This window comes from Dryobates pubescens, chromosome 3 (assembly GCF_014839835.1).
Source record: "Dryobates pubescens isolate bDryPub1 chromosome 3, bDryPub1.pri, whole genome shotgun sequence".
Taxonomy (NCBI): domain Eukaryota; kingdom Metazoa; phylum Chordata; class Aves; order Piciformes; family Picidae; genus Dryobates; species Dryobates pubescens.
This window is the reverse complement of record NC_071614.1, coordinates 22,034,723-22,061,721: the sequence shown is the minus strand read 5'-3', so window position 1 is coordinate 22,061,721 and position 26,999 is coordinate 22,034,723. Positions and strand designations below refer to the sequence as shown.

Sequence of the window (26,999 nt, the reverse complement as noted above, 5' to 3'; positions counted from 1 at the left end):
CAGTATGGACTATCAGCCAGTTTGCCAATGAGACAAAGCTGGGGGGAGTGGCTGACACCCAGTTAGGCTGCACTGCCGTTTAGTGAGAGCTGGACAAGCTTGAGAGTTGGGCAGAGTAGGACCTCATGAAGTTCAACAAGGGCAAGAGTAGAATCTTGCACCTGGGGAGGAACAGCCTCCTGCACCAGCACCGGTTAGGGGTTGACCTGCTGGAAAGCAGCTCTGCAGAGAAGAACCTGGGTGTGCTGGTGGACAAGTTCCTAATGAGCCAGCATTGTGCCTTTGTGGCCCAGAAGGTCTTCTGGGGTGGAAAAGAGTGTGTCCAGCAGGTCAAGGGAGATTCTCATCCCTGGGTCCTATGCCCAAGGGAAGCCACATCTGAATTACTGGATCCAGTTCTGGGGTTTCCAGTTCAAGACAGAACTACTGGAGTGAGTCCAGTAGAGGCTACAAAGATGCTGAGGGGACTGCAGCATCTCTGTGATGAAGAGAGGCTGAGACCTGAGGCTGTTTAGTCTGGAGAAGAGCAAATTGAGAGGGGATCTTTTCAATGCTATCAATATCTAAAGGGCAGGGTCCAGAGGATGGGGACAGAGTCTTTTCAGTGGTGCCCAGTGACAGGGCAAGGGCCAACAGGCACAAACTAGAACCCAGGAGGTTCCATGTGAAGATGAGGAAAAAACTTTCCCATGAGGGTGCTGGAACTTTGGATCAGGCTGCCCAGAGAGGTTGTGGAGTTTTCTCTGGAGAGAAAACTGTGCAATCCTGTGCAGCCTGTTCTGGGTGGCCCTGCTTTTTAGTGGGGAGTTGGACCAGGTGATCTCCAGGTGTCCCTCCCAACCTCCGCTACGCTGGGATTCTGCAAGTTAAGGAAAGATTTGCTAACCTCTTCTTGAGGCTGGGGAAAGAGGAGGGTGGTGTTAGTGATGCTGATTGATCAGCTTGAACCATTCCCTGCTCAAGGCTTCAGAGGAGTTGTTTTAATTTCTTCATGGCTGGAAAAGTAAGAATAAAGCTCTTGTGTTGGGGGCAGAATTGAAGCAGTGTCACTGGTGGACTGGGTGACTCCAGAGAAATATTTCTGCACAGTAAGGGAAACGCAGAAAGCTGCTGCTTACCCCATCAGGGAGGGAGGCAGACCGTCTCCTAACTACCTCTTTAGTGCTGGACTGCTCAGTTCATGTTCCTGGTTCCTCCTGTCTCATCCATTGCTCCTGTGGTCCATTAAGGAGCTGCTGCCTTCCCTCATCCAAGGAGGCACAAACCACTGACGCTGTTGTTTGCATTCTGTTTGCAGAGCATGAGCCAGGTACTCGTGGGCAAAACAGAAGACACCTACGTGCCACGGCTGACGTCGGGCAGGAATAGCACAGAGAGAGAGGGCTTGAAAAGGTAATGAGCTCGTGTGGTTCCATCTGCCAGCTTCTGATGCTCTTACAAGACTCTTTGTACATTCTTAATGGGTTTTCTGAGGCTTTTTTTTTGAAGTTGGAAGCAGTGGTTTGCTCCCTTTTAAGCTTCCTTAGCTCTCCTTTCTTCTCAGAGAGAAGTCAGTGTGAATTGTTTTTGTTTTTAAATGGAAACAGTGCTGTCTCCTGGCACAGTTCACACCTCCTCCCAGCACTCTGCTCTGCACGGCCCTCTGCTTGCTCCCTGCTCAAAGGGCTGTTTGCAGAACAGTGCCAAGTGATTGGGTTACCTCAGGAGAGATGGAGACCTGTAGGAGCAGGTCAGGAGGTGGCCACAAAAATTATGTGAGGGCTGGAGCCCCCTCAGCTGTGAGGACAGCCCGAGCGGCTCTAGGGTCGGTCAGCCTGGAGAAGACTCCAGGGAGACCTTCTTGTGGCCTTTCAGTACTTAAAGGTGTCTATCAGAAAGCTGGGGACAGACTTTTTAGCAGGGCCTGTTGTGACAGGAAAAGGGGTGATGGTTTTAAACTAAAAGAGGAGGGGGGGAGGTCAAATTAGGTAGAAGGAAGAGGGGTTTTTTAATGCTGAAAGTGGTGAGACTCTGTCCCAGGTTGCCCAGAGAGGTGGTCAGATCAGGTCAGATGAGGCTTTGAGCAGTCTGCTCTAGTTGAAGGTGTCCCTGCTCACTACAGGGGATTGGACTAGATGACCTTTGAAGGCCCATTCCAATGTAAACTATTCTGTAACTTAATGATTCTAAGGTAAAAACTAGACCCATACCCATGCTGGGGGGGAGCATCAATGAGCACAGGCATCTACAGAGGAATTTGTATTCATTAACTTCGGAGTTTTAATTGTTTTTACATGTTTTCTCTGCAACCAGCACCAGTTTCTGCTGGACCTGTGTGCTGCATGACTTTAGCTGGCAGCTTGAGCCTGAGGAGTCTCAGCCTTTCACTGATAGTAAAGACCAAGGTGAAACCCACCACAAGTGACTTTTCCCTGTGTTTATGAATGAACTGAAATGGGGAGGAAAAACATATAAAGCCAAGAGTGTTGGTGCAAGTGTTTAAACCCACCAGAGTGAGTCAGTGCAGGGGCTGCTGGTGTTCACAAGGAGACTTCAGACATAGATTTAGACAGTTGTTTAGGCTGGAAAAGGCTTTTAATCATCAGGTCCAAACATTAACCCAGCATTGCCAGCACTGGGGGGAGAGGCCAACCTCCAGTTCACTCCAGCCTCCTTCCAGGGAGTTGTACGAGAGCAAGTTCTCCCCTCAGCCTCCATTTCTCCAGGCTAAACAACCCCAGTTCCCTCAGCCACTCCTCACAAGACTTGTGCTCCAGACCTTTCACCAGCTTTATTCTCTTCCCTGGACACCCTCCAGCACCTCACTGTCCTATTTCAAGTGAGGGTCCCACAGCTGAACCCAGGATTTGAGGGGTGTGAAATACCACAATGCCGCCCTGTGCCCCTGCAGCAGCTGGCTGCGACGGGGAGGGGACAGGAGGGCAAGCAGGCAGCGCTGTCAATAAATCAATGCCAAACCACTTCCTCCCCATTTGGGGAAAGACTCCAGGTGAGCCCAGGGCTTTTGTGCTGCTGTTTACCTGAGGCCTGAGCGCTGCCATTTCACTGTGACTGTTTTTCTGAACCACCCAACTCCTTATTAAACAAAGCTGATGAGCACAGCTAGATCATGACTGCTGTATTTCTTAAAACCAGGCTCCTTTCTAGCTCCTGCTTCTCCTGATTTAATTTTCTCCTTCCCTCGCAGATTCCCTGAGCCCCTGGTGTGCCTGTTTATTGCACCAAAGGCGGGAGGCAGCCCCTGCCGCTGCCACACGAAGGATGAGAGTGGAGAAGGAAAAGAAAATCTGAGCTGGCAGAGGGGGATTGATCCATCAGAGCAGGTCAGACCCCAAGATCCCTCCACCCTGTGTGGTATGGACCTTCTACCACCTCTGGGTAGCCTGGACAAGTGTCTCACCACCCTCAGTGGAAACCATTTCTACCTTCTCTCTAGTCTGAATCTCCCCTCTTTCAGTTTAAAACCATCACCCCTTGTCCCATCACAACAGGCCCTGCTAAAAAGTCTGTCCCCAGCTTTCTGATAGGCCCCTTTAAGGCCACAAGAAGGTCTTCCTGGAGTCTTCTCTTCTCCAGGCTGACCAACACCAACTCTCTCTGCCTGGCCTCATAGCAGAAGGGTTCCAGTCCCTTTGGATCATTGTTGTGGCCCTCCCTGGACCTGCTCCATCAGGTCCATGGCTCTTCTGTCCTCAGGACTGCACAGCACTGCATGTAGGGTCTCACTGGTGTAGAGCACAGTAGAGGGGCAGAACCTTCTCCTTTGACCTGTTGGCCACGTTGTTTTGGATGCAGCCCAGGATACAGCTGCCTTCTGGGCTGTGACTGCACACTGCCAGCTCACATCCAGTGTGTCACCCACCAATGGTGATGTTTCACCTTGGCTCGAGTCTTTAAGGTATCCCCCAGCTTTCCTCGTATTTCCAGCTCCCTGCTGCTGTTAGTCTGCAGTCACACATCCATCTACTGGAGCCAACTCTTCCACCTTCTAGGAGTTACTGTCCAGATCTGGTCAGCACCATGCAGTGTCACAACTACTGTGTCTGCCTGCTTCATCTTGTCTGATCTGGGTGATGCATCCACTCATACAGCTTCAAGGAGCAGGAACACTTCTATCCACAGGCAGTGAAGACAAGTATTGCACCAGCATGGCCAGCAGGCAGCTCTTGGGGGCAAGACACCCAGCTGCAGGTGTCCACAGGTATGTTTTCATTGTGGATACAGCACAGGTGGTTGTGCAGGTGCTGTGGTGGATCTGGGTGGTTTTTGCTGCACAGCTGTACCAGTAGGGTGATGCCTGTTAGGTAACACCAAGCTGGGACTGAGGACCAAAGCAGAGAGGACAGAGGGGCCCAGGCCTACCTCAAAAGTGTAGGTGTAGAATCATTTAGGTTATAAGAGACCTTTTAAGATCAGAGTCTAGACATAACTCAGCACTGCCAAGTGTACCACTAAACCATGTTCCTCAGAACTAGATCTCCATGGCTTTTCAAATCCTCCTGGGAACAGAAGGTGACTTCACCAGTGCCCTGGGGAGCCTGTTTCAGGGCTTCTGGGGATGAAATTGTCCCTCATGTCCAACCTAAACCTCCCTTGGTGCAACCTGTGGCCTTCTCCTCTTGTCCTGTTGCATGTTCCCTGGGAGAAATGACAGACCCTGGAGCTTGCTTCAGCCTCCTTCCAGGGAGTTGAGGGTGAGAAAGTCTCCTCCAACCTCCTGGGCAAAAAGTGGTTTCTTCTTATGCTATGGGGAAATAAGAACCTACTCTGCAGCCATTGTGCTTGCAGCAGCAGTGAGCTGGCACTTCACTTGTCACCCCAGTGTTACCAAAGCTGGGGCAGAAGATAGATTTTGAAGCAATGAGGAAAAGGCATATAAATAGAAAGAGGAGAAATATTGGAGCTGGCAGAGCTTCATTTCAAGTCAGGAAGCACAAGATTACGGCAATGAAATCACCCAGCTCCTGCCTGGAGCAGCTTATTACAGCTCAAGCTGCACCTGAGCTCCCTGGCACCCAGCACCCCTGTGCCACATTGTGGCCATGTCCAGTGGCAGGTATCGAGCATCAGCATCCCAAAAAGTTGGATCAGGAGAAATTCAAGAGGCTAAAACGAATGCAGAAGTGAGCATGAGGCACCTGTGGGTTGTGGAAGTGGGGCTGTGTAAACCTCCTGAGGTTTGACAAGGCCAGGTGCAAGATCTTACACCTAGGTAGGGGAAACTGGGTATCAGTCCAGGATGGGGGTGAAGGGATGGAGAGCACCCTGTGGAGAAGGACTTGGGGGTGCTGCTGGGTGAAAAGCTCTACAGGAGCTGGTAGTGTGTGCTCACAGCACAGAAGGCCAAGCTTTTCTTTCCCAGCAGCCATACCACAGGCAGCAGAGTGCACTGTGGGGACTGAGCTTGTCCTGACTTATGTCCAGGCAACTGTCAACCTCATGAGCCACAATAAAACCCACGGAAAATTCACAGGCACACCCCCCTCTTCCCTAGCTCTCTCCAAGCAACTGACACACACCACTCAGGCAGGCACAAGTGTGAAGCCACAGCTCAGGTGATTCCACCACTTCACTCTGCTCTGGTCAGTCGTCACCTGGAGTGCTGCATCTAGCTTTGGAGCTCTCAGTAGAGGAAGGACAGGGACCTGATGGAGCAGGTCCAGAGGGCTGTGAAAATGATCAGGGGCTTGGAGCACCTCTGCTATGATGACAGACTGAGGGAGCTGGGGTTGTTCAGCCTGGAGAAGAGAAGGCCTCAGGGAGACCTAATAGCAGCCTTCCAGTACCTGAAGGTGGCCTACAAGAAGGGTGGCAAGAGACTGTTTACAAAGGCCTGTGATGATGGGATGAGGGGCAATGGTTCGAAATTAGAGAAGAGTAGATTTAGGTTGGATGTTAGGAACAAGCTCTTTACCATGAGAGTGGTGGAACACTGGAAGGGGCTGCCCAGGGAGGTTGTTTGGGCCCCATCCCTAGAGAGAGTCAAGGTGAGGCTTGACAGGGCTCTGCACAGCCTGATCTAGTTGAGGATGTCCCAGCTTGCTGCCATGGGTTGGACCACGTGACTTTTAGAGGTCCCTTCCAGCCCAAACCATTCTATGAAATCACATCTCCTAGGCTGCCCCAGCAAGGCTTGCTTGTGCCCTAACAGGACACATGGCTGCAGAGTCACTACTTGAGATCCTCTGCCCCCATCTCAAAGCCCAGTGGCAGAGCATCAGGACCTATGCCAGAAGCAGGCACTGGAGGAACTCCCTGTCCCTGATGGAAGCGAGGGCTCGGGGAGAAGCACAACCCAGCTATTCACTGGGCTGCATTTCCATCAAAGCCACAAATCAATACATCACACTTCAAAACAAACCCCAGCCTGTACAGACAAGCCCAGAGAGTTTTGCAGCAGCTGAGCCAGTGCAGCATGAAATCACCCCAGAAAGAACAAATGGGAAGCTAAAAATAACAGCACCACCTCCCCTGCCCCCCCCCCCCCCCCCCAAATTTGCTTTACTTCTTGCTAAAGCTGCTTGTAAACTCCACACATAGTGGCCTTAAAGAAAGCCACCAGTGTGTTTGAGCTTTCCTTGGTTAGCCAGAGAGCCCCACTTCCAGATGCATGGAAACAGCAAGTTTTTCTGGCCAGGGCCTGACCCTGCGCGGTCAGAGCCGAGGGCGTCAGAGTGATTCATAATTCTGTCAGCAGCACCAGAACAACACATTTTTGTGGAAAATTTCAAGGATTCCACACGGAAACTGCACCCCTCTGAACGTGTCCCTTTTCATCTCTCCTGCCTTTGTGGTGTCAGAAGCTGAACATGCCCCATTTACCAGTGACTTTAGAGGGTGATAAACCCACCCCTGAGAGGCAGCAGACTCCACCTCTCCTCCGTAAGTCAGACCTGCTGTGCAGGGCAAGAGACTGCAACGCTGAGCCTGTGGCTTTCAGCCCCTAGCCCTTGCAATGCTGGACACCAGGGTTTACCTTTGCTAACAGCAGCTTTATTGCCAGGCAGCGTGGTGCTCCCCAGCGAGGCCGTGCTGGGGCCGTGCTGCCCGGCCAGCCGCTGCTTCGCCGCTCGTGCGTCAGCAGACGTCAGCACGGCCCCGGCCGCTGACCCTGCCAGTTGCTGGCCAGGAGCAGCAATAGATCACGGTGGCAGAGTCATATTTACTGCTCCTCCTCCCAGTTAATCACAGGATCCCAGTGTGGTGGGGCTGGGAAGGGACCTCTGGGGATCAGCCAGTCCAACTGCCCTACTAAAGCAGGGTCACCCAGAGCTGGCTGCCCAGGATGGCAGCCAGGCAGGTACGGAAACTCTCCAGAGAAGGACACTCCACAACCTCTCTGGGCAGCCTGTTCCAGTGCTCCGTCACCCTCACTGTAAAGAAGTTTCTGCTCCTGTTGAGGTGAAATCTTCTGTGTTCAAGCTTGAACCTGTTGTTTCTTGTCTTATTACTGTGCACCACCGAAAAGAGATTGGCTCCCTCCACTTGACACCTCCTGGGTTCCAGTTTGTGCCCATTGCCCTCTTGTCCTGTCACCAGGCACCTACCCTTTTGCACACCCCCCCCCTGCCTTTAGATAATGATCAGCACTGATAACAAATACACAAAGAATTCATTCACGTTGCAAGATGACCCACACAGCTTCAACGCTGAAACATCAAAAGCCTGCTGACAGCATCATCGATACAATGAATGTTTTTCCCACTTGGCTGTTCAACAGAGTCCCCAAATTGAGAACTTACAGTTCAGCTGCACTTCAGTCCTCTATTGTCATGCTTACATAGGCAACAAGACACAAGAAATGTCCCCAGCCTCTCCTGGGGCAATGGGCAGGTCTCAGAACTGCACTCCCCAGTGGACATGCCCTATTTGCTGCCATGGGCAAGTCCTTGGCAGCTGGCAGGCTTTGGTTTGTAGCTTTCCAGGATGAATCTTGTTTCCTCCCCTCCCAGCAGCTGGTGGAGATGAGGACTTCCTGGGGCATCAGTCCAGTTTTTTCACCATGTAAGGCCCTTCCAGCTCATAGCCAATCTTCCTGTAGTAGTTCCTGGTGCCAACACCTGTGAGAAGAATGACAAAGAGTTTTAATTTAGTGTGGAGAAGGCAGGGCTGGGCAGGAAAGTCACTTCCATGGGTGGTGAAAGAAGCTCAGCCTCTGAATCATAGAATTGTTTTGGTTGGAGAAGATTTTTTTAAGGTCACTGAGTCCAACCATTATTGAACTCTATCCTGTCTGGTGCTAAACCATGCCCTGCAGCAGCACACCTGTGCATCTTCTAAACATCTGCAGGGGTGGTGATTCAACCCCTAAAGGGCAGCCTGTTCCAAGTGTTTGCTAAGCCCTTCAGCAAAGAAGTTTCTTGTGTCCAAATTAAACCTCCCCTGGTGCAACTTCATCCCATCCCTTGTTCCTTGGGAGAAGAGACCAACACACACCTCTCCAGCCTTCTTTCAGTGAGTTGTCAAGAATGAGGTCTCCCCTGAGCCTCCTTTTCTCCAGGCTCAACAACCCCAGTTTTCTCAGGGGCTCCTCACAAGGCTTGAGCTCTAAACCCTTCACCAGCCACGTAGCCCTTCTCAGGACACGCTCCAGCACCTCAATGTCTTTCCTGCAGTGAGAGCCATAACACTGAATACTTGGCACCAGGCCTCCTTGGCTCCATGCTGGAGCAGGGGTGTTTACTCATTAGCATCTGGGCTAATTACGGTGTTTCTGAGAAGGAGAAGGCAGGAACACAGCTGCTCTCTGTGTCCTGAATTGTGCATCCCATCCTTTGTCCTGAGACAGGCTGCGAGGAGAGAGGAATCAAGGTGGGAACAACAGTGAAACATGAGTCAAGAGTTCAGAGTACCCCAGGTAGAACAAAACCCAAAGACAGGCTCTTGAGAGGAGGCAGCCCAGCTGCAGGCATCATTACCAGGAACTGAAGGGCTCTAAAACCGGACAGCCTGTCCAATGTCTCCTAGAAATGAGCTCAGCTCCACTTCAGAGACAAGTGGGCTCCGCAGCCGCAGTCCAATTGTCCTTGCTGAAAGAGACCTCAACGCCTCGGTTCTCAAACAGCCTCTTCCCTGCTTCCTCTCTTAATGAGATCCCGCAGCATCCCTTGGTGGGGTGAGGTGAGCTTGGCCCCACCAACCCAAGGCAGCACAGGGCCAGCACAGCAGCCTTCCCCCTCACCTTATCTCATTACTCACAGCTGTAGACATTAGTCATTGGGGGGAAGGAGGAGGAATTCAGCATTGCAGCAGCACTAGGAGCGCAGCTGGTGGGTAGGGACAGAAGGACAGAGAGGACACCTCTCCCCATGAAGAAAAGCAAACCCCCTTTCCTTTAATATCATCCCTCCAGCCAGTTCCTGGAAACTGCTGGGGCTTGCAAATGGCTCTCCAGGAATCAGCTGCATCTCCCAGCTGGTAACCCCTTCCTGCCCACACATCACTGTGGCGGCTTGACCTACCGCTGCTCTGAAAGATGTCTGAAAGAGGGGCCCTGCATTTCATCACTGCACAGCACAACAGCTACCCCCAGCCAACATCCTAGAGAAGCATTTCATCAATTTAAAATATGGAACAGACAGCTGAAACCCAGACCTGAGATGTCACACAATCATAGAACTGTTTAGGTTGGAAGAGACCTTTAAGACCATCAAGTCCAATCCTTAACCCAGCACTGCCAGGTGACCACTAAGCCACATCCCTCAGCATCACATTTGCAAAGCTTTCCAATCCTTCCAGGGATGGGCACTCCACCACTGCCCCGGGCAGGCTGCTCCAGGGCTTGACAGCCCTTTTAGGGAAGAAATTGTTCCCAACATCCAACCTAAACCTCCCTTGGCACAACTTGAGGATGCTTCCTCTTGTCCTAGCACTTGTAACTTGAGAGAAGAGACTGATCCCCAGCTTGCTACAACCTCCATTCAGGAAGTTGTAGAGAGCAAGAAGGTCTCCCCTGAGCCTCCTTTTTCTCCAGGCTAAACAACTCCAGCTCTCTCAGCTGCTCCTGACAAGACTTGTGCTCTAGACCCTTCACCAGCTTGCTTACCCTTTGGACATGCTCCAGCCCCTCAATGTTCTTCTTTGAGTGAGAGCCCCCAAACTGAAGCCATGGTTTGAGGTGTGGCCTCACCAGTGCCCAGTATGGGGGGATGATCCCTCCCCTGGTCTTGCTGCCTGCACTATTGTTGATCCAAGCCAGGATGCTGTTAGCTTTCTTGGCCACCTGGGCACACTGCTGGCTCATCTTCAGCAGGCTGTTGACTAACACCCCTAGGTCTTTTTCTACCTCTCAGCTTTCTAGCCACTCCTCCCCATGTCTGGAGCACTGCATGTCCTCATGCTCTTCATTCCAGCTGAAGCTGGAATACTTTGAAAAACCACAAAAAACTTCCCACTGGAGAACACCTGAGCAAATTTACTTCCAAGCTGTGGCAAAGCCCCTCTGACATAGCAGCAGAGCACCACCCTTAACTAAAAACATCCTGAAGAGACCTAAATTCCCTCAGCTTCAGTGTGAAGCTGAAATCAAGGCAATGTCCGTGTCCACTTGCACATACAGCCACTCCCCTCTTGCTGATCTTTGCCTGGGAGTGTTAGGCTCTCTAACCAGGAACAAGCTACCACCTTTATCTTCCCTAAGAAACATCCTCTAGGGGTGTTAGCTGGGACATGACATAAGAGATCTTGGCGGCAGAACAGCAGAGTCACCCCACCCATGGCCCAGAACAACTTAGTTGATTATTGAAATCTAAAGCTGAAGAAGAGCCCTCTGGAAGGTAAAGGACAACTTGGTAATTGAGCTGATGGGTTTCAAAAGACCTTGATTAGGGTTATTTAACACTGCTCCTGCTTTCCTAAAGCCCTTTGGAAATGTGTGGATTTTAAAGAAGGTAGCTTAGGTTGCACCAGAGCACTGTGTGCTGCCTCCATTAATCTCAGAGCTATTAAGTGGCTCTAGTTAAGCACCAGCTCTTCCTGGTTGGAGGGCAACAGGTTCAAGCTATTAACAAGAATGATGATGCAGTTGGCCAGCCCTGTGCCCCAGGGTCCCACGCTGTGCTGCTTCACAAGGCATCTCAGTTGTCATCTCAGCCATGCTCATAGCAGTTAACTTCTTGCACAAAATTACTGTCTTTCAATAGGAAAGTCCTACCTGAAGAGGAGGAAGGGGTGCCTCAACCTGAGGCCTGCACATGAAGATACCAGAGCATGGTTTCCCTGCTGCTCTGCTCTAACTTGAGATGTCTTACTAGCTCCAGTGCTGCAGGAATGTTTTCAAGGGAATAGGCTCATGAGGGGAAAAGATCTCCCCAAGGCATCCCAAGAAGCAGCTGTAGGGTTTGTGTCTGGAAGTGTGGAAGCCAGATGTTGAGGATTATAACCCATCAGCCCATAACATGGTGTTGCAGTGCAGTGGAACAGTGGCAGGCTGTCCAGGGATGAGGACAACATCTGCATCTGGAAGCAGGAAAAATTAGGCAGGTGTGGAGGCACAAGCCAATGAGACAAGGGCTTCTTGTAATCCCAGCTGGTGTAAGAGGAAATGGCTTCAAGTTTTGCCAGGGGAGGTTTCGGTTGGACAGGAAGGGCAATTTCTTCCACAAATCTGCCTGTAGCAAGGGACAGAGCAAAGTGACCAAAGCATTTGGGGTTCAACACTCTCCTGACCCAGAAAGATGAGCAGTTGGCATGAGACTGCTACCCAGAGGAGGGCAGAAATCAGATTTCATTGCCTAGGTGCAGCAAACCCTTTCCCATGACCTTTTCTGTGCAGACCCCATGAACACACCCTTCTGCCTCAGCCCTGCCAGGCAGCAACACTGTGATGCAGCATCCAAGGCTGAGCATCCTCAAAGATTCCCTGGCCATGGCTCACTAGTCACAGAACTAAGTGAAAATGAGACTCTTTTCAGGACCACTAAAGACCCACTAATAGTGCATAACATTTCCATAGCAGAGACTTACCAAGGCACACGAGAGGCTTGCCTCTAACCAGGCCTCTGCATCTGTTAGCAATGACTGAAATCTTCTCCAGAGATGCCCAGTCAAGGTACATTGAGTCCCACAGCTCCCTTCCCCCTCAAAACATTGCTTAGAAGCAGTTCATGGGGCACTGTGTGACCTGAGTCAGCTGAACTTTCCCAATTGCCTCAATCTCTTTCCATGCCAGCTGCAATTCCAGCAACAGCCAAGGCTCTTCCAGGTCGTTTTGGGATTAACTACCTGGTTTGATGGTTTGCCTGAGGAAGGGAGAGCCCTGGACATCCAGATTGCATCCTGGGCTGTATCAAAAGAAGTGGGGCCAGCAGGGTGAGAGGTGATCCTGCCCCTCTGCTCTGGTGAGACCCCATCTGGAGTACTGTGTCCAGCTCTAGGGCCCCAAGCACCAGACAGACATGCTGCTGCTGGAACAGGTCCAGAAGAGGGACACAAAGATGATCAGAGGGCTGCAGCACCTCTCCTACCAAGACAGTCTGAAGGAATTGGGGCTGTTGGGCCTGGAGAAGAGAAGCTACATTTCAGTATGTGAAGGGGACCTACAAGAAAGCTGGAGAGGGACTGTTTAGAAGGGCTTGCAGTGACAGGACAAGGAACAATGGTTTGAAACTGGAGCAGGGTAGATTCAGGTTGGACATCAGGAGGAAGTTCTTTATAATGAGAGTGGTAAAACACTGGAACAGGCTGCCCAGGGATGTGGTTGAGGCCCTGTCCCTGGAGACATTCAAGCTCAGACTCAGTGTGGCCCTAGGCAGCCTGATCTAGGTGGAGGTGCCCCTGCTGACTGCAGGGGGGTTAGACAAGATGACCTTTGAGGGCTCCTTCCAACCCAATGAAAACTGTGAATCTGTAGGATTTCAGGTAAGCAGGATTGTCCTTCAAAGTTGCTATGAAAGGGATTTGTGGTTAGTGCAGCCAACAGGGCAGGAAAGGGTGATGCTACATTCACCAAAGTGCAATGAATTTAACTCAGAATGATTCACCCTAAGCCTCCAACCAGCCACAAGGATTTGGGATGGCCACAGCTGATTCTTTTGGTGTCAGAAAGGACATTCCACAGTGCTGCAGCTGGCACACTAATGCCCTACATGGGGAACACTTTGCCATGGCTGGAACACCATCCTTGTGGTTTTGAAAAGGCACAGAGAAGGAAGCAACAAACATTTCTGCAGCCCCCTCCAGTACTGCATTGGTAGAACAGGAATTGCAGAGCCTTGGCAGCCGCTGCTGCCATGGGACAGACCATGAACATCTGCAGTTTCAACATGAAGCAAAGCCAATGAAGAGAACAAGAGCCCTCAGAGAACCTCTTTGGCCTCCCATGATCAGACCAAGGCTGCCAAAGCATTAGGAGAATTCAAAGGCTGTCACTGAGAGACCACAAAGCACTCATTTTAGAGTCTCTCAAGACTTAGGGTCGGGTGACTTGGAGCCTGATGTCAGGGTTGAGAGAGAAAACACAACCCTCTTTTTACCATGGGTCTTGGTGGAGACTGAAGCTATTGAAACAGAAGTTTTAGTTTTTAATTCCTACTATGACTTGCTTTGACCTCCACTAAGGCCAAGAAGACATTTAGGTAGCTGTCAAACATGCCAGGTGAAACCCACTGCAATCCAAAACCTAGACTCTGTGCAGGACTTCAAAACAAAGCTGACACTCAGGCAACCATCCAGAGCTTGCTTTGGAGCAAGCCCTTGCTCTTAAAGTTGGCAGAACCTGTTTAGAATCACAGAATGCTTTAGGTTGGAAGGGATGCTTGAAGGTAATCTATTCCAGTCCCCCTGTGGTACACATGGACATCTTTAACCAGATCAGGTTGCTCAGACCCCTGTCCAATGTGACCTAGAATACTTCCAGAGATGAGGCTTCTACCACCTCTTTGGGCTACCTGGACCACTGTCTCACCACCCTATGTGTAAAAACACAGCACAGGGCTTCAGGAACTTTTTTCAGCACCTATCCAGTGAGGAAGGCAGGGGTCAGAGACCAGCCTTTTATTCTGAACTTCCCCTCTTACTGGGACTGATACCAAGGGCTGCAAGGTCTTGCATTTGGCCTTGTTGAACCCCAGGAGATTCACAGGGGTTCATTTCTTGAGTGTGCCCAGGTCTCTGTCCAGTGTCTTCCTTTACATAAGGAATAGTCAAAATCAGGGTTTCAAACCCATAAAACTGGCAGGAAAGTAAGCTGAGGGAATGTATTCTTGTCCATTATGTACTGGAGACTGACTGAAAAACCACACACCACGTTCCTGACGTGCTGCATGAAAGTAGCTCCATCCACAACCTCCAATGAGTTTGTTTTGGCACTTACACTCTTTATAACACTGGATCTTATCTTTGGGGGAAAAACATGAGGCTCCTAACCAACCACAGAGAAAGGCAACAACAGAGAAGAAAAAAAAACAACAGTAAGATTTGAGATAACCAAAATGCTTTATCAGCACTAGGGAAAGAGAAAACCACTCCATTCCTAACACCTCAGAAAACCTGGGTGGGTTAGAGCTATCAGAAAGAAGTTATCCATTGAAGAAACCAAGGAACATCTATCCCTGCAGCAAAGAGAGTTTTTTTTGGTACAGTTTTTGAAAGATTCGATAATTCAACTCATTTCCTGGAAGTTCCTAAAGATACTGGAAGGGAGAAAAAGAAAATCTTCTGCAAATTAGAAGGAAGGGCTTCCAGGAATGTTATCCAGTAAACAGAATCCAGACACTGAGAGTGGAAAATAGGAATATTGATGTGGCTTGGGTTTTTTAAAGATAACTGAAAATATTTTCATTTCAATCAATCTGCTTTAAAAACAGAACACTGGACACTCTTTGGAGGTGTCTTTGCCCTCATAAGCACACTGCAGTGCTGGGCTTTGCAGTGTTCTCTCTGCAGTGATTCTCCTCACACATTTCAAGCCTCTGGAAGGACTAGATCCAGTGAAGAGGAGTTCAGGATTTCATGACCTCCTTCTGCTACAGCAGCCCCCAAGAGCTAATTAGCAGTGCAGGGAGGGTTGTGATTTAGACCTATCTTTATGTACTCACATGACCCTTAATATGGCCACATGTGAAGTGCTCCATCGCCCCTTCTCTCATAGAAGATCAGCAGACTCAAACCTACCACCAGCAACTGTGCCTAACCTGTGTTTAATCTGTGTGCTGCTGCTGTTGGACCTGGAAGAGAAATCTACACCAAAAAGGCTCCATTACTTTTTTCTATCACATGCAATTTGTGCTTTCTTCCTGCCCAGTTACTTCCCAGAGGTTTGAAATTACTATTTTCACAACACCTCTGTCTAGCAGGGAGGTACAGTCACGACCAGGCCCCAGCAGAAGAGCCAAGGTCCCAGGCAGATGGGTAATTTGTCTGAAATCACAAAGCAACTCTGTGATACAAAACAGAGTTTTGAAGCCTGAGCTTCATCAACTCAACAACTCACTTCCATACTGCAAGGAACTGATGGACTTCCAGGCTGGATTATTGGATTATTTTTGTCGCCCACATGCAGAAGGCTCAGAATATCGCTAGGATCCCCCCTCAGAGCCTCCTACACAAATCCAGCCCTTGCTCCATCTGCATCCACTGTGGATTTCACAGAATCACAGAATGTGAAGGGCTGGAAGGGACCTTGAAGGTTCATCCAGTCCAATGCCCCTGCCGGAGCAGGATCACCTACATCAGAACACATTCAGGCAGGTTTTGCATATCTCCAGAGACAGGGAGTCCACAACCTCCCTGGACAGTCTGTTCCAGTGTTCTGTCACCCTCACAGTGAAAAAAAATTTTCCTCATGTTTCCATGGAACTTCCTATGCCTCAACTTCTACCCATTGCCCCTTGTGCTGTCATTGGGCATCACTGAGCAGAGCCTGGCTCCATCCTCTTGGCACTCACCCTTTACGTGTTTATAAACATTAATGAGGTCACCCTTAGTCTCCTCTCTCCCAAGCTAAACAGCCCCAGCTCTCTCAGTCTCTTCTCATAAAGAAGATGTTCCACTCCCTTAATCATTTTTGTGGCTCTGCTCTGGATTCTTTCAAGCAGTTCCCTAAGGTCTTTCTTGAACTGAGGGGCCCAGAACTGGACACTGTAGATATTTGATGCAAAGGCAGAGAGATTCAGCCCTTTTCTGACAGAGCTGATCCTCCCTCCAGCTCGTGGTCAGCTCTAGGGCTTGATAAATAAAATGACGAAACCACACTGTGAGCAAGCACAGGAGCCCTCAACTCTCCCCTCTGCAAACTTACTCTTTATTATCCACTACAGATTGAATTTAACAGACTGTCTCCAGTAGATCCCTGTCTCTGTTGTATTGGGGACCTCAAAACCAGACACAGTATTCCCGGTGTGGTCCTACCAGGGCAGAGTAGAGGGAGAGAAGAACCTCCCTAGACCTAATGGGCACACTTTTCTTGATGCACCCCAGATCACTTAAGAGGTTTTTCTGACGTGTTCTTGAGGCCAAATCTCTAAACCAAGACTGTCATCACTAATGGTAGAATTAAAGAACTGAAATGTACAGCAATCAGCTTCTGGGCTGCCTCTTAGCTCACAGGAGATGCCCAGGCTAGAACTGCTTTTGCAATTGCAGGTCTGCAGGTAAGACCTATTCTAGAGCTTCCAGATGGTGAGACTACATCTCATTGATCTCTTTATTACAGAAGCAATATTCTATTAATGACTACACAAGCCAGCCCAAACCCAGCTGTTCTGAAAGCATCAGGACAGAGAAATCCACCACGCCAATGCCGCCTTTAACTGCCAAAGCCAGAGCTGACAGATCTTCTGACTCTAAACGAAGCAAAATTAAATATTTAAGACCTAATACCAGAAGTTCCCTTACATTTTAACAAAGGGCTGCCTCTGGGCATTGGGAGAGACAGGGCCAGGGAAACGTGTCTGCTACTTGGCGCCAAATACGTCAAGTTAAAATGTTTGCGAGAGTTTAGCTCTACAGGCTACGGAATGTGTTGATGCTTCTTCAAGTGATGGTTGCTGAAATATCTGACCCAGCTGGTAAGGTATTACTGAGAGACTGGGGATTTAGGATGACTCACCAAGCATGTGAGGCATTCGTGATCAATTTTCTTTCCTTTGGGCCAGGAGGCTCAAACGACGATGAAGACACTCAGCAATTTTGAGACCAGACTGGGTTGGGCTGGAAGAGACCTTCAAAGGTCAGATAATCCCAAATCCCCTGCAGCCAGCAGGGGCATCTTCAACTAGAGCACAGTGCTCAGAGCCCAATCCAACCTGACCCAAAATGGTTCCAGGGATGGGGCATTTACCACCTCTCTGAGCAACCCTGGCTGGTGTCTCCTCACTATCAGCTTTGGGAATCTGTTTCAGTAGCTGTCCAGTGCAGGAAGGGAGGGCTCAGAGACCAGCCTTGTCTTCTGAAGTGCTGCTCTTCATCATCAGAACAAGACCATTAGTGATAGAAACATGATGTCTTTGTACCAAAGGACAACCTAGAAGCTTCCCATAGATCTATAGATCTGCTAGATCAGAGGTTAGTGGACTCTGGTGAGTAAAAGAAGTGTGAAAAAAGAACAGAAGCCCCCCCCCAGATTTCTACCAGGAATAATAGAATCCAGCACTGCCAACTTCACTGCTACATCATGACCCTTAGCTCCACATCTCCAAGATTTCTGAACACTTTCAGGGATGGTGACTCCGCCACTTCCCTAGGCAGCCTGTTCCAAGGTTTAACTGCTCTTTCAGGGAAGAAATTGTTCCTCATGTTCAATCTAGACCTCCCCTAGCACAACTTGAGGATATTTCCTCTTATCACTTGCTACTTGGGAGAAGAGAATAACCACTGCATGGCTCTGAACTCCTTTCAGGGAGTTATAAAGAGTGACAAGGTCTCCCCTGAGCCTACTTTTCTCCAGGTTAAAATACCCCAGTTTCCTCAGCTGCTCCTCACAAGACTTGTACTTTAGACCCCTCACCAGCCTTTTTTGCCCTTCTTTGGACATACTCCAGCCCCTCAATGTTCATCTTGGAGTGAGGGCCCCAAAACTGAACACAGGATTTGAGGTATGGCCTCACCAGTGCCCACTACAGGGGGACAATCCCTGCTTTAGCCTTCTTTGCCACACTACTGCTGGTCCAAGCCAGGATGCTGTTGACTGTACCACCTGGGCACACTGCTGATTCATCTTCAGCTGCTGCTGACCAACACCCCCAGATCCTTTCCCACCAGGAAGTTTCCAGCCACTCTGCCCTAAGTCTGGAGCATTCATGGGGTTATTGTGATACAAATGTTGGACCTAGCACTTGGCCTTGTTGATCCTCACCCTGTTGGTCTCTGTCCATCAATCTAGCCTGGCCCTCTCTACAGCCTCCTTACCCTCCATCAGATCAACACTCCAGCCCTACTTGGTGAAATCTGCAAACTTATTGAGAGCACCCTTGATCCCCCTGCCCAGATCATTGATGAAAATACTAAGGAGAAGTGGCCCCAATACTGAGTCCTGCTCAGGCACACTCAGCAGTTTAGGTGGCCCCACCTGAAGGCTATTTCCATATGTACTTCTAATAAAAATCATCAAAACACTCAGAAAAGTAATGCTACTGATTACAAAGAAGTGAGAATGTCTGGGCAGGGAAAAACCCTTTAGTATCTCTTCTAATTCTAGTACATGTTTGCTTTTTTGTCCCTCTTGCTGACAGAGCTCCTAACAGGTGCATGTGTTCATCTGGACTCAGCAGCAATGCAAGTGGTGAGAGTCCCTCGAACATCAATTATGTTTGCAGGGAGGCCCTGAAAAGGCTCCAGTGTGGCCAATAACAAATACAGTTAACAGCAGCTAGCCTTTCACTTCCACATTCTGCAGATGACATCCCTTAACCTGCTCTGCAGAAATAATGCTCAGCTCGGTCCTGAACAAAGCACACTTAGACGGGTGGTTAAGGAGGGCTGCACATGCTATGGGCAGTTTTCCTCTGGCTCTTGCCCAGCTACTCAAGTTCTCTGATGATCTGGCTAATGAAGCAGGCCAGTGATGCTTGACATCACCTGATCCTCCACGCCTACCATTCAGAAATCCACCTCACCTTCCCCTCACCACCTTCATCCTCGGCGCACTCAGGCGTGAAACATCCCTGGCCTGTGTCCATGTTAATTTTCTACTTGACAGAACACAAATAGAAAGCTGGTCTGGGGGAAAACTGATCATCTTGCTGCATAGTAATTAGCTTCTAGCAGGGACCAGCAGTGGTGCCAGACCTGCACACTGTGGTGATAAGGCTGCTACGTCACCAGGATGGATCGAGGCTACAGCGAAATCTTGCTGCAGGGAGATATTCAACTGCTGCCTCCAGGCATGAGGTGAGCCAGTGCGGATTTGGCTGCAGCTCCAGACACCCCTCCTGCCTTGGGAGTAAACCACCCAGGAGGCTGTTTTAAAGACTGCTGGAGAGGGTGTAGGCACGGGTGAAAAAATGCCTGCACTTGGAAGGAGAAAGGAAAGGATGCTTATTAATGGACCTCAGTGTGTTTGGTTTAAACTGGGCAAGCACCTGCGATAGGGGAATTGAAGCTCATCCCCCACCTCCCTGAACAAGTGTCTTCTGTACAAAGATAAGGAGACAATCCTGTTGGTACAAGCCAAGCTAGTCTGCTTTTCTGATGCCAGCATAAACAGATAACGCTGACAGACGTCACAGCAGCTGAAAAAGCTCTTCTGTGCAAGAACACTGCATTTATAGAGCCGGCTTTTAGTGTTTGAAAGGCAATTTGCAGTCTTACAGCTCAGAAATATTTGGTCTGTGTATTCCTGTCCTTGCCCTTGGGAGAGGCCAGCAGGCTAACCCACAGCATCACAGCTTTCAGGTTCACTAAACCAAGGAGGCACCTCACCTGCTACAGCCAGCACATACTGATCAAGGACAGCCAGCAGAAACCAACCTATTATAGACTATATGGAATTACAGTAATACTGCTGTCCCTCTCCCTGTGGCAGATGATTTAGGCTAGGCAGACGGGGACAGAGACAGCTCCTTGATAGCTGGATACCTTTGATTCTGTTGCTTTGAACCAAAGGGATACTCAGTGGCAGTCCCATCTCAACTTTCTGCAAGAAACTGGTTATGGAGGTAAAATGAATATGCTGTGTACTGTCACTGTTTGGTACTGGAAACACCAACCTTGGCTTATCCACACAAAGTCAAGTCTTCCACCGTCTACTCTGCTCTGGTGAGACCCCACCTGCAGTGCTGTGTCCAGCTCTGGGGTCCTCAGCAGAGCAGAGACATGGACCTGTTGGAGCAGCTCCAGAGGAGGCCACAGAAATGATGCAAAGGCTGGAACCTATCTGCTGTGAGGACAGGCTGAGCTTGGGTTGTTTGGCCAGAAGAGAAGGCTCCAGAGAAGCCTTGCTGTGTCTTTCCAGTACTTAAAGAGGCCAAGACAAAAGATGGGGATGGACTTTTTAGCAGGGCCTGTTGTGATGGGGTGATGGTTTTAAACCAGAGGAGGGGAGATTTAGGCTGGATATAAGGAAGAAATTGTTTATGGTGAGGGTGGTGAGACTATGGCCCGGGTTATCCAGAGAGGTGGTAGATATCCCATCCCTGGAAACATTCTAGGTCACGTTGGATGGGGCTCTGAGTAACCTGACCTAGTTGAAGATGTCCATGCTTACCACAGGGCGGTGGCCTAGATGTCCTTTGAAGGTTCCTTCCAGCCCCAAATCATTCAATGTGCTTTGCACATGCCAGCAGTGTGAAATTTAGAGGAAAGGGGCTTTCTCAAACTGAAGGGCACACAGAAACAGCAGTGGACAGCACAGCTAAGGCTTGGAGGTGATAACAGTGAAAATCCATGTGTAAAGCCTGAGACAGGAGGAGATACATCCTTCAAAACAAACAAGAACAGCAATGTTACACACAGAGTCAGAGCAAGGTATTTTGGTGCCAGGACAGGATGTCAGTTTGGCACAACCCCAGTGCTTCTGACAAAGAAGAGCAGTAGATCAAGGACTTGGCAAGGAGGTAGCAAAGCCCAGAGTGCACTTGGAGCCAGGAGGAACCCAGGGCAAAGCCAGGCTGGCTGGGCCCAGGCAAGCTCTGATGCATGGATGTCTCACACTCGCTTATTGCTAAGCCCTGTGTTGGCATGGGCTGGTCAGAGCCACTCAGTTATCGGCCTATTGTACTCCAAATCTTCAAGGTAGAGGTGTAAAGGTCATGATACCCAGCCAGGAATGCCAGCAGCACTCAGCAGGTCCCTTCACTGGCTCAGCTGTGGGCAGTGACACTTTCTCCCTACTTGGATGAGCACCCAGGCTTGGGATGGTGGTGCTGGGCACTTCCAGGGGCAGCGAGTCCTCATGAGTGACCTTGAACATGCGAGTGCTGCTGTCACTGTGCTGCTGTGTTCACTCACTGGAACCCTTCTGTCTCTGTAGACCTGCTAATTACAGCCTCTCTCCACATTCCCTAGATTGCTATAATAGATGACGCATGCATTAAAGGAACAGAAATGTTTGGGGTGGGAACCTTCCCAGAACTGCTTTTGCATGCAGAGTATTTAAGTTCATGGACAATATTTTAAAAGCAGGTAGGGAAGCACTTCTGACACACGTTTCTCCACATCAGGTGCAATTATGGTACTTCAAAAGAGAAAGGTACCAGTCTGGCAATTTTATTGCTCACGTGCTTCAAGTAGAATCACAGAATGCTTTGAGCAGGAAGGGATCATTAAAGGACATCCAGTTCAGTCCCCCTGCAGTTAACAGAGACATCTTCAACTACAGCAGGTTGCTCAGAGCCCCACCTAACCTAGCTTGGAATGGTTTCAGGGATGGGGCATTAACCACCTCTCTGGGCAACCTGGACCAGTGTCTCACCACCCTTAGTGTAAACAATTTCTACCTCTCTCTAATCTGAATCTCCCCTCTTTCAGTTTAAAACCACCACCCCTTGTCCTGTCACAACAGGCCCTGATAAAAAGTCTGTCCCTAGCTTTCATGTCAGCCCCTTTAAACACTAAAAGGCCACAAGAAGATCTCCCTGAAGCCTTCTCTTCTCTAGGCTGAACACCCCCAGCTCTCCCAGCCTGCACTCACGGCAGAGGGATTTCAGCCCTTTCATCATTTTTGTGGCCTCCACCAGACCTGCTCCACCAGGTCCATGTCTCTCCTGTGCTGAGGACCCCAGAGCTGGAGCCAGAACTGCAGGTGTGTTCTCACCTGAGCAGAGGGGCAAATAATTTGAAGTAATCACAAGTAACTGTAAAGCATTGACTCCAATCTCCCTAGTCATTTTTGCTCACAGAGGTAACCACCAAAAGCAGAATAATGAAGGTGCTTCCTAGAGGAAACACATAGGACCCACTATGCATGAATTTGGTTAAGCACAACCAGTCAGTGGCTTTATGCTTCTGTCATTTAGGAGGGAAAGGACCCAAGACCTACAGTACTTCAGAATTTGTTGCATGTTATATTTCACATATTCATCACTGGTGCTGTTTTAAAGAAAGGATTTGAAGTATTTGCTACAGGATTAGGGTCAGAAGAGGCTAATTATGGGATGTCAAGCAGCAGAGTCAAAACAATGACAACAGGAATCCACAAGGAGACAACAGGAAAAGTTTTCACAGAATCACAGAGTGGTGGAGGGTTGGAAGGGACCTCTGGAGATCATCTAGTCCAAGCCCCTGCTAAACCAGGGGCAGGTTGCTCAGGATCACAGCCAGGCAGGTATGAAATGTCTCCAGAGAAGGAGACTCCACAACCTTTCTGGGCAGCCTGGTCCAAAGCTGTGGCACCTTCACAAGAAAGGAATTCTTCTTTATGAGGAGATGGAACTTCCTAGGTTCTTACTTGTACCTGTTGCACCTTGTCCTGTTACCGGGCACTGCTGAAAAGAGCCTAGTGCTATCAACTTGACCTCTGCCCTTTAGATACTTTTAAGCGTTGATTAAGATTCTGTTTCAACAGAGGACTGTCCTTCATCCACGTAGCCCAAAAGATTACTCCTCCCAGGTTCAAGGCAAAGCAGCGAGGCAGCGCAGCTGACCCTACAAACCTCACGGAAAAGGATGAGGAGGGAAGTTTGTCAATTGTTGCAGGCAGACAGACTGGCAAGGCAGAAAAATCTCATGAGGGCTATCAGTTACAAAGGCACCCTGCCTGACTCTAGATGTCTTTGGGCAAGACACAGCTGGAGGCCATGCTCACTCGATATTTACTCCCTTCCCCAGACACCCGGCATCAGCAGCGACACATTGATCCGACGCACTGCAGCCTACTCAGATTCTGCACACAGAGGCAGAGTTTGAAGCAAATATGCTGCAAGTTGGACTAAGGGACACGAGGCATCAGGGTTGTGTTGTACTTAGACTGTGAAGGAATGAGCATGTGTCTGTCTTAGAGCATCCTCTGGATGCCATGCAGTTTCTGACCAAAAAAAAATAAAAGCCTTATATTACTTGAGTCACTCTGTGCCCTTGCTGCCACTGACTCCCGAAGGGGACCCTGGCCAATGCTGACAGCAAAATGGGAGATACAGCCTCAAAACAGAGCTAAGAAAAACCCCATCCCATAGAGGAGCAGATAGAGGTCTGTGGATTGAATAGGTAAAGTGGAGTGGAAGGGAAAGTGTTGTTAGGGATTGGAGTAGCATCATCCTACCAAAAGAGAGAGAAAATCCTGAATACAGAATTTTAGCATCAGCTACTGCCAAAGAAAGTAATGTTTATAAATTCAGCAAGCTTGTGAGCCCTATCACCTCAAACACCAAGGTTTCTTACATTTTCAGTGCCTACAAAATTGTGGACATAAGAAAGCAACATGTTTTAAATTGTTTTAGTGTAATGTAGATTTGGGGAGGCTTTTTATAATGAAGGGGGAAAAATTAAAAAGAGGCAAATTCAAAGCGGGTGTAACTAAAAGGAAAAAACCCAACAAACCCAGAACCACCACAAAACCCAGCAAAAGGCAAAGAAAACACACATGCAACTACAAATGATGGAAAATGGAAAAACAGACATTTCAGATCAGACCTCCCCAGAGCTCTGAATAATGGAGTGATGCCTCCAGGGTCTACCATTCAGCTACCCAAGTCTGCATACTAATATACTACTCACATCAGAGGAGTAGAAAGGCACCACTCATGCAGAAAATTACCTTAAATGAGCAATGACTTCATGATAAATAAGCCACTTGCTTTTTTTTTTTTCACTTTGATTTAGATGGTGGGGGGCACCTCCTCCCTCTGACTAAGGCGCAGACAGCACCCTTCTGGCTCTGCACAGAGACTTTGCAAGCGGGCCACAAACCCACTTCATTATTGTGAATATTTCTGGTTGGTTTAGTCAAATGTCCAGATATTAGACTGCATCCTTAGAGAGAGTAATCTTAGCATCCATGGTCCAAGGCATCCAGGATCTGTAGCTTTAAGTAGGACAGAGAATCCACACTGTGGCAATACCAGAGGTGTAGCTACACCATCAAGCACACCATCAAACCGCAGCAGCAATGGCTCATGTCGTTTCCCATCCCATCAGTACCCTAACTTACCCATGTGCTGCCAGAATCCAAAACATCCTTCCTAAACCTCCCTTGCAAATGCTTATCTTCCCTTATGGATACACTCCTAGTGCGTTTGTCACTGACTGTAGTTAATTAAGTGCAGTTCTCCCACTGGTCCTCTCCAAATGAAGTGATATTTAACCAGACACACCACGAGGCAGCTGCTGTACAGCCTGGCTGGCTTTGAGTATCATTCCCCGGTTCATTGCCCGTGATGACTCCTGGGTGCCTGATGCAGTGGACCTCAAGATTTTCCTTTGTTTGGAGGTAACCTTGCATGGGTTCAGGCACCATCACTGTAAGTGATGGAAATCCTGTTAAACCTCTCTGCATCTTTTTCCTTTTCCATCTATAAACTGAACATCCCTAAGAGCTAGAAGACTTAGGATGGGAAGAGAGGTTCAGCTGAACCCGTTTACTCCCCGAACAGCAGGGAGAGCAAAATGCTTTGGAAAGAGTCTGCTGGGAAACTCTGAATGTGTTTTTTTTTTTTTCCTCTAGGAGCACAAGCTAATGTGCTCTGAAGAAGCACGAGGACTGATGTGCAGTGCTGGTTTGATTGTGCTTTTAGAGGAAAATCTGCTTGCTGTCTCATGAATACCCCCGCTGGTGACATCAGGAGAGGTCCTCACCCTGCGCTGGGGAAGGCAATGGCAGCTGATGAGGTGCAGAATGCCAGCCTGATTGCAGGGAAGGTAGAGCAGGGAGGAGCATTAGCCCTTCTTTAACAGCTTTAAGAGATGAACAGAGCACTCTGGAGATAAGCCAGCCTTAAGCCAGTAGTAACTACGAAGCGTGCATCGAATTTGGGTTAGAAAGACGCCGAAGGTGAAACTCACAACTCAACCAACTCTACACTCAAAGCTTCGACTGAGAATGAGCCTTAAGCCTGTAACCCCTGGTGCAGCCTTGAAAAAGAGGATTACCACTGGCAGGCAGTGTAAGGACAGTGGCAGTCAGAGAGCAAGATTCCTGTGAAAGAAAATGCTATTTATTTTTAAATCCCTGAAAACTGCTGTTGCTCACAGTTCTGATTCAATGCTTTTTATACTACTGGGCATTACGAGTCACTAGGATGGAAATCACCTTCATTTCGTCATTCATCTGATTTCTGAACACTTCCTACCCAGTCTAATTGCAGAATTTGTGAAATGGCTTCTGAAAATTAACCCCATTCTAGCCCGAATCATGACATTATCCACCCCTTATTCTACACCATCTCCATCATACCCAGTGGAGTTAAGTTAGTTGTTTGTTGTTTTTTTTTTTCTCAATTGTTTGGGCTTTATAAAAGTGGAGATGGTTTGGGTTTAGACTGGGGAAAGGATGCTGAGGATGGGAGAAGCACAAAGAAGCTTTCCCCACACATTCAACTCCTGCTCAGTAGATTTTGTGTAGGGCTTGCCTTACTGGTTCTTCCTGTGTCTACTGTAAGGAAACCTCCTGCAGGCAGATGGACACCACACAAAAACCTTAACAAATAAAGCCAGGTTCTCACTTTCCAAAACATGCTCAGCTGGGACAGATGCAAGACAGGTGTTAAGTCTCTGCTCTTTATCATGCACAGATTAATCCATGGTATAAATCTTTGCAGGATATCTCATGGTATACAAATATAAAAGCTTCCTGCCAAAATACCCTTGCAGAATGCTGGCTTTTGAAGTGTCCTTGCCTAAGGACAGCAACATTCCTGTTGACGCCTGCACCCAAATCCCAGTTAATGCAGTATCCAGCCAAAGCTGTTAGGTTTTAAACCTTCAAAACTGAAGTGCATTAAGAACCAGAGGATTGTACACCATAGCTATTTCCCAGCACCGATCCCTTAGTACAAGTTTATCCTTTGCTTCTTCCCTCTAATTAATTTCTTTTACAAAGGCCATCAATCTGAGGCAGACAAACATCAGAGTCAATTCATTCACAGTCCCATATTTCCACTTATCGTGGGCCACTTCTTCTCTTATTAATAGCTAATAAGATTGGTACTTCTGAAAATAACCAACCAGGGCTGGAAGCAAAACTCTAGGGAGCCCTCCCAAACCCCATCAATTCTCCCACCTTCATCCTAATGTCTCCTGAGTACGCCCTGGCAGTTGGCAATCTCCGAGGCAGTCCATGAATCAACATCCAGTAGGAACCACGAGATGCTGATTACTCAAGTAATTTATTACTCCTGGCTTGACCAAAAGGCTGTTTGCACAAGGGAATTAGTGTACTTCAGAGTACCTACAAATGTGCCCTGAAACTCTACCTGTGATTTATGTTGTAGACTTACAGAATGGTTTGGGTGGGAAGGGACCTTCAAAGGTCATCTAGTCCAACCCCCCTGCAGGCAGCAGAGGGACATCTTCTACTACAACCAGCTGCTCAGAGCTCCATCCAACCTGATCTAGACTGTTTTGAGGGATGGGGCTTTTACCAACTCACAGGGCAACCTGGGACAGTGTCTCACTACCCTCAGCATAAAGCC

The 26,999-nt window shown here is 48.9% G+C and overlaps 1 protein-coding gene across 1 annotated transcript in view; it reads right to left on the bottom strand.

Annotated features, from left to right (window-relative positions):
- Nucleotides 1–7,611: 7,611 nt before the first annotated feature.
- The window catches only part of ELP3 (elongator acetyltransferase complex subunit 3), a 110,236-nt gene continuing 90,848 nt past the window's right edge, over nucleotides 7,612–26,999 (bottom strand). The window contains exon 15 of the mRNA XM_054179754.1: nucleotides 7,612–8,060. Coding sequence (XP_054035729.1) covers nucleotides 7,984–8,060 — 77 coding nt within the window. The 3' untranslated portion in view covers nucleotides 7,612–7,983. The remainder of the gene's footprint in view (nucleotides 8,061–26,999) is intronic.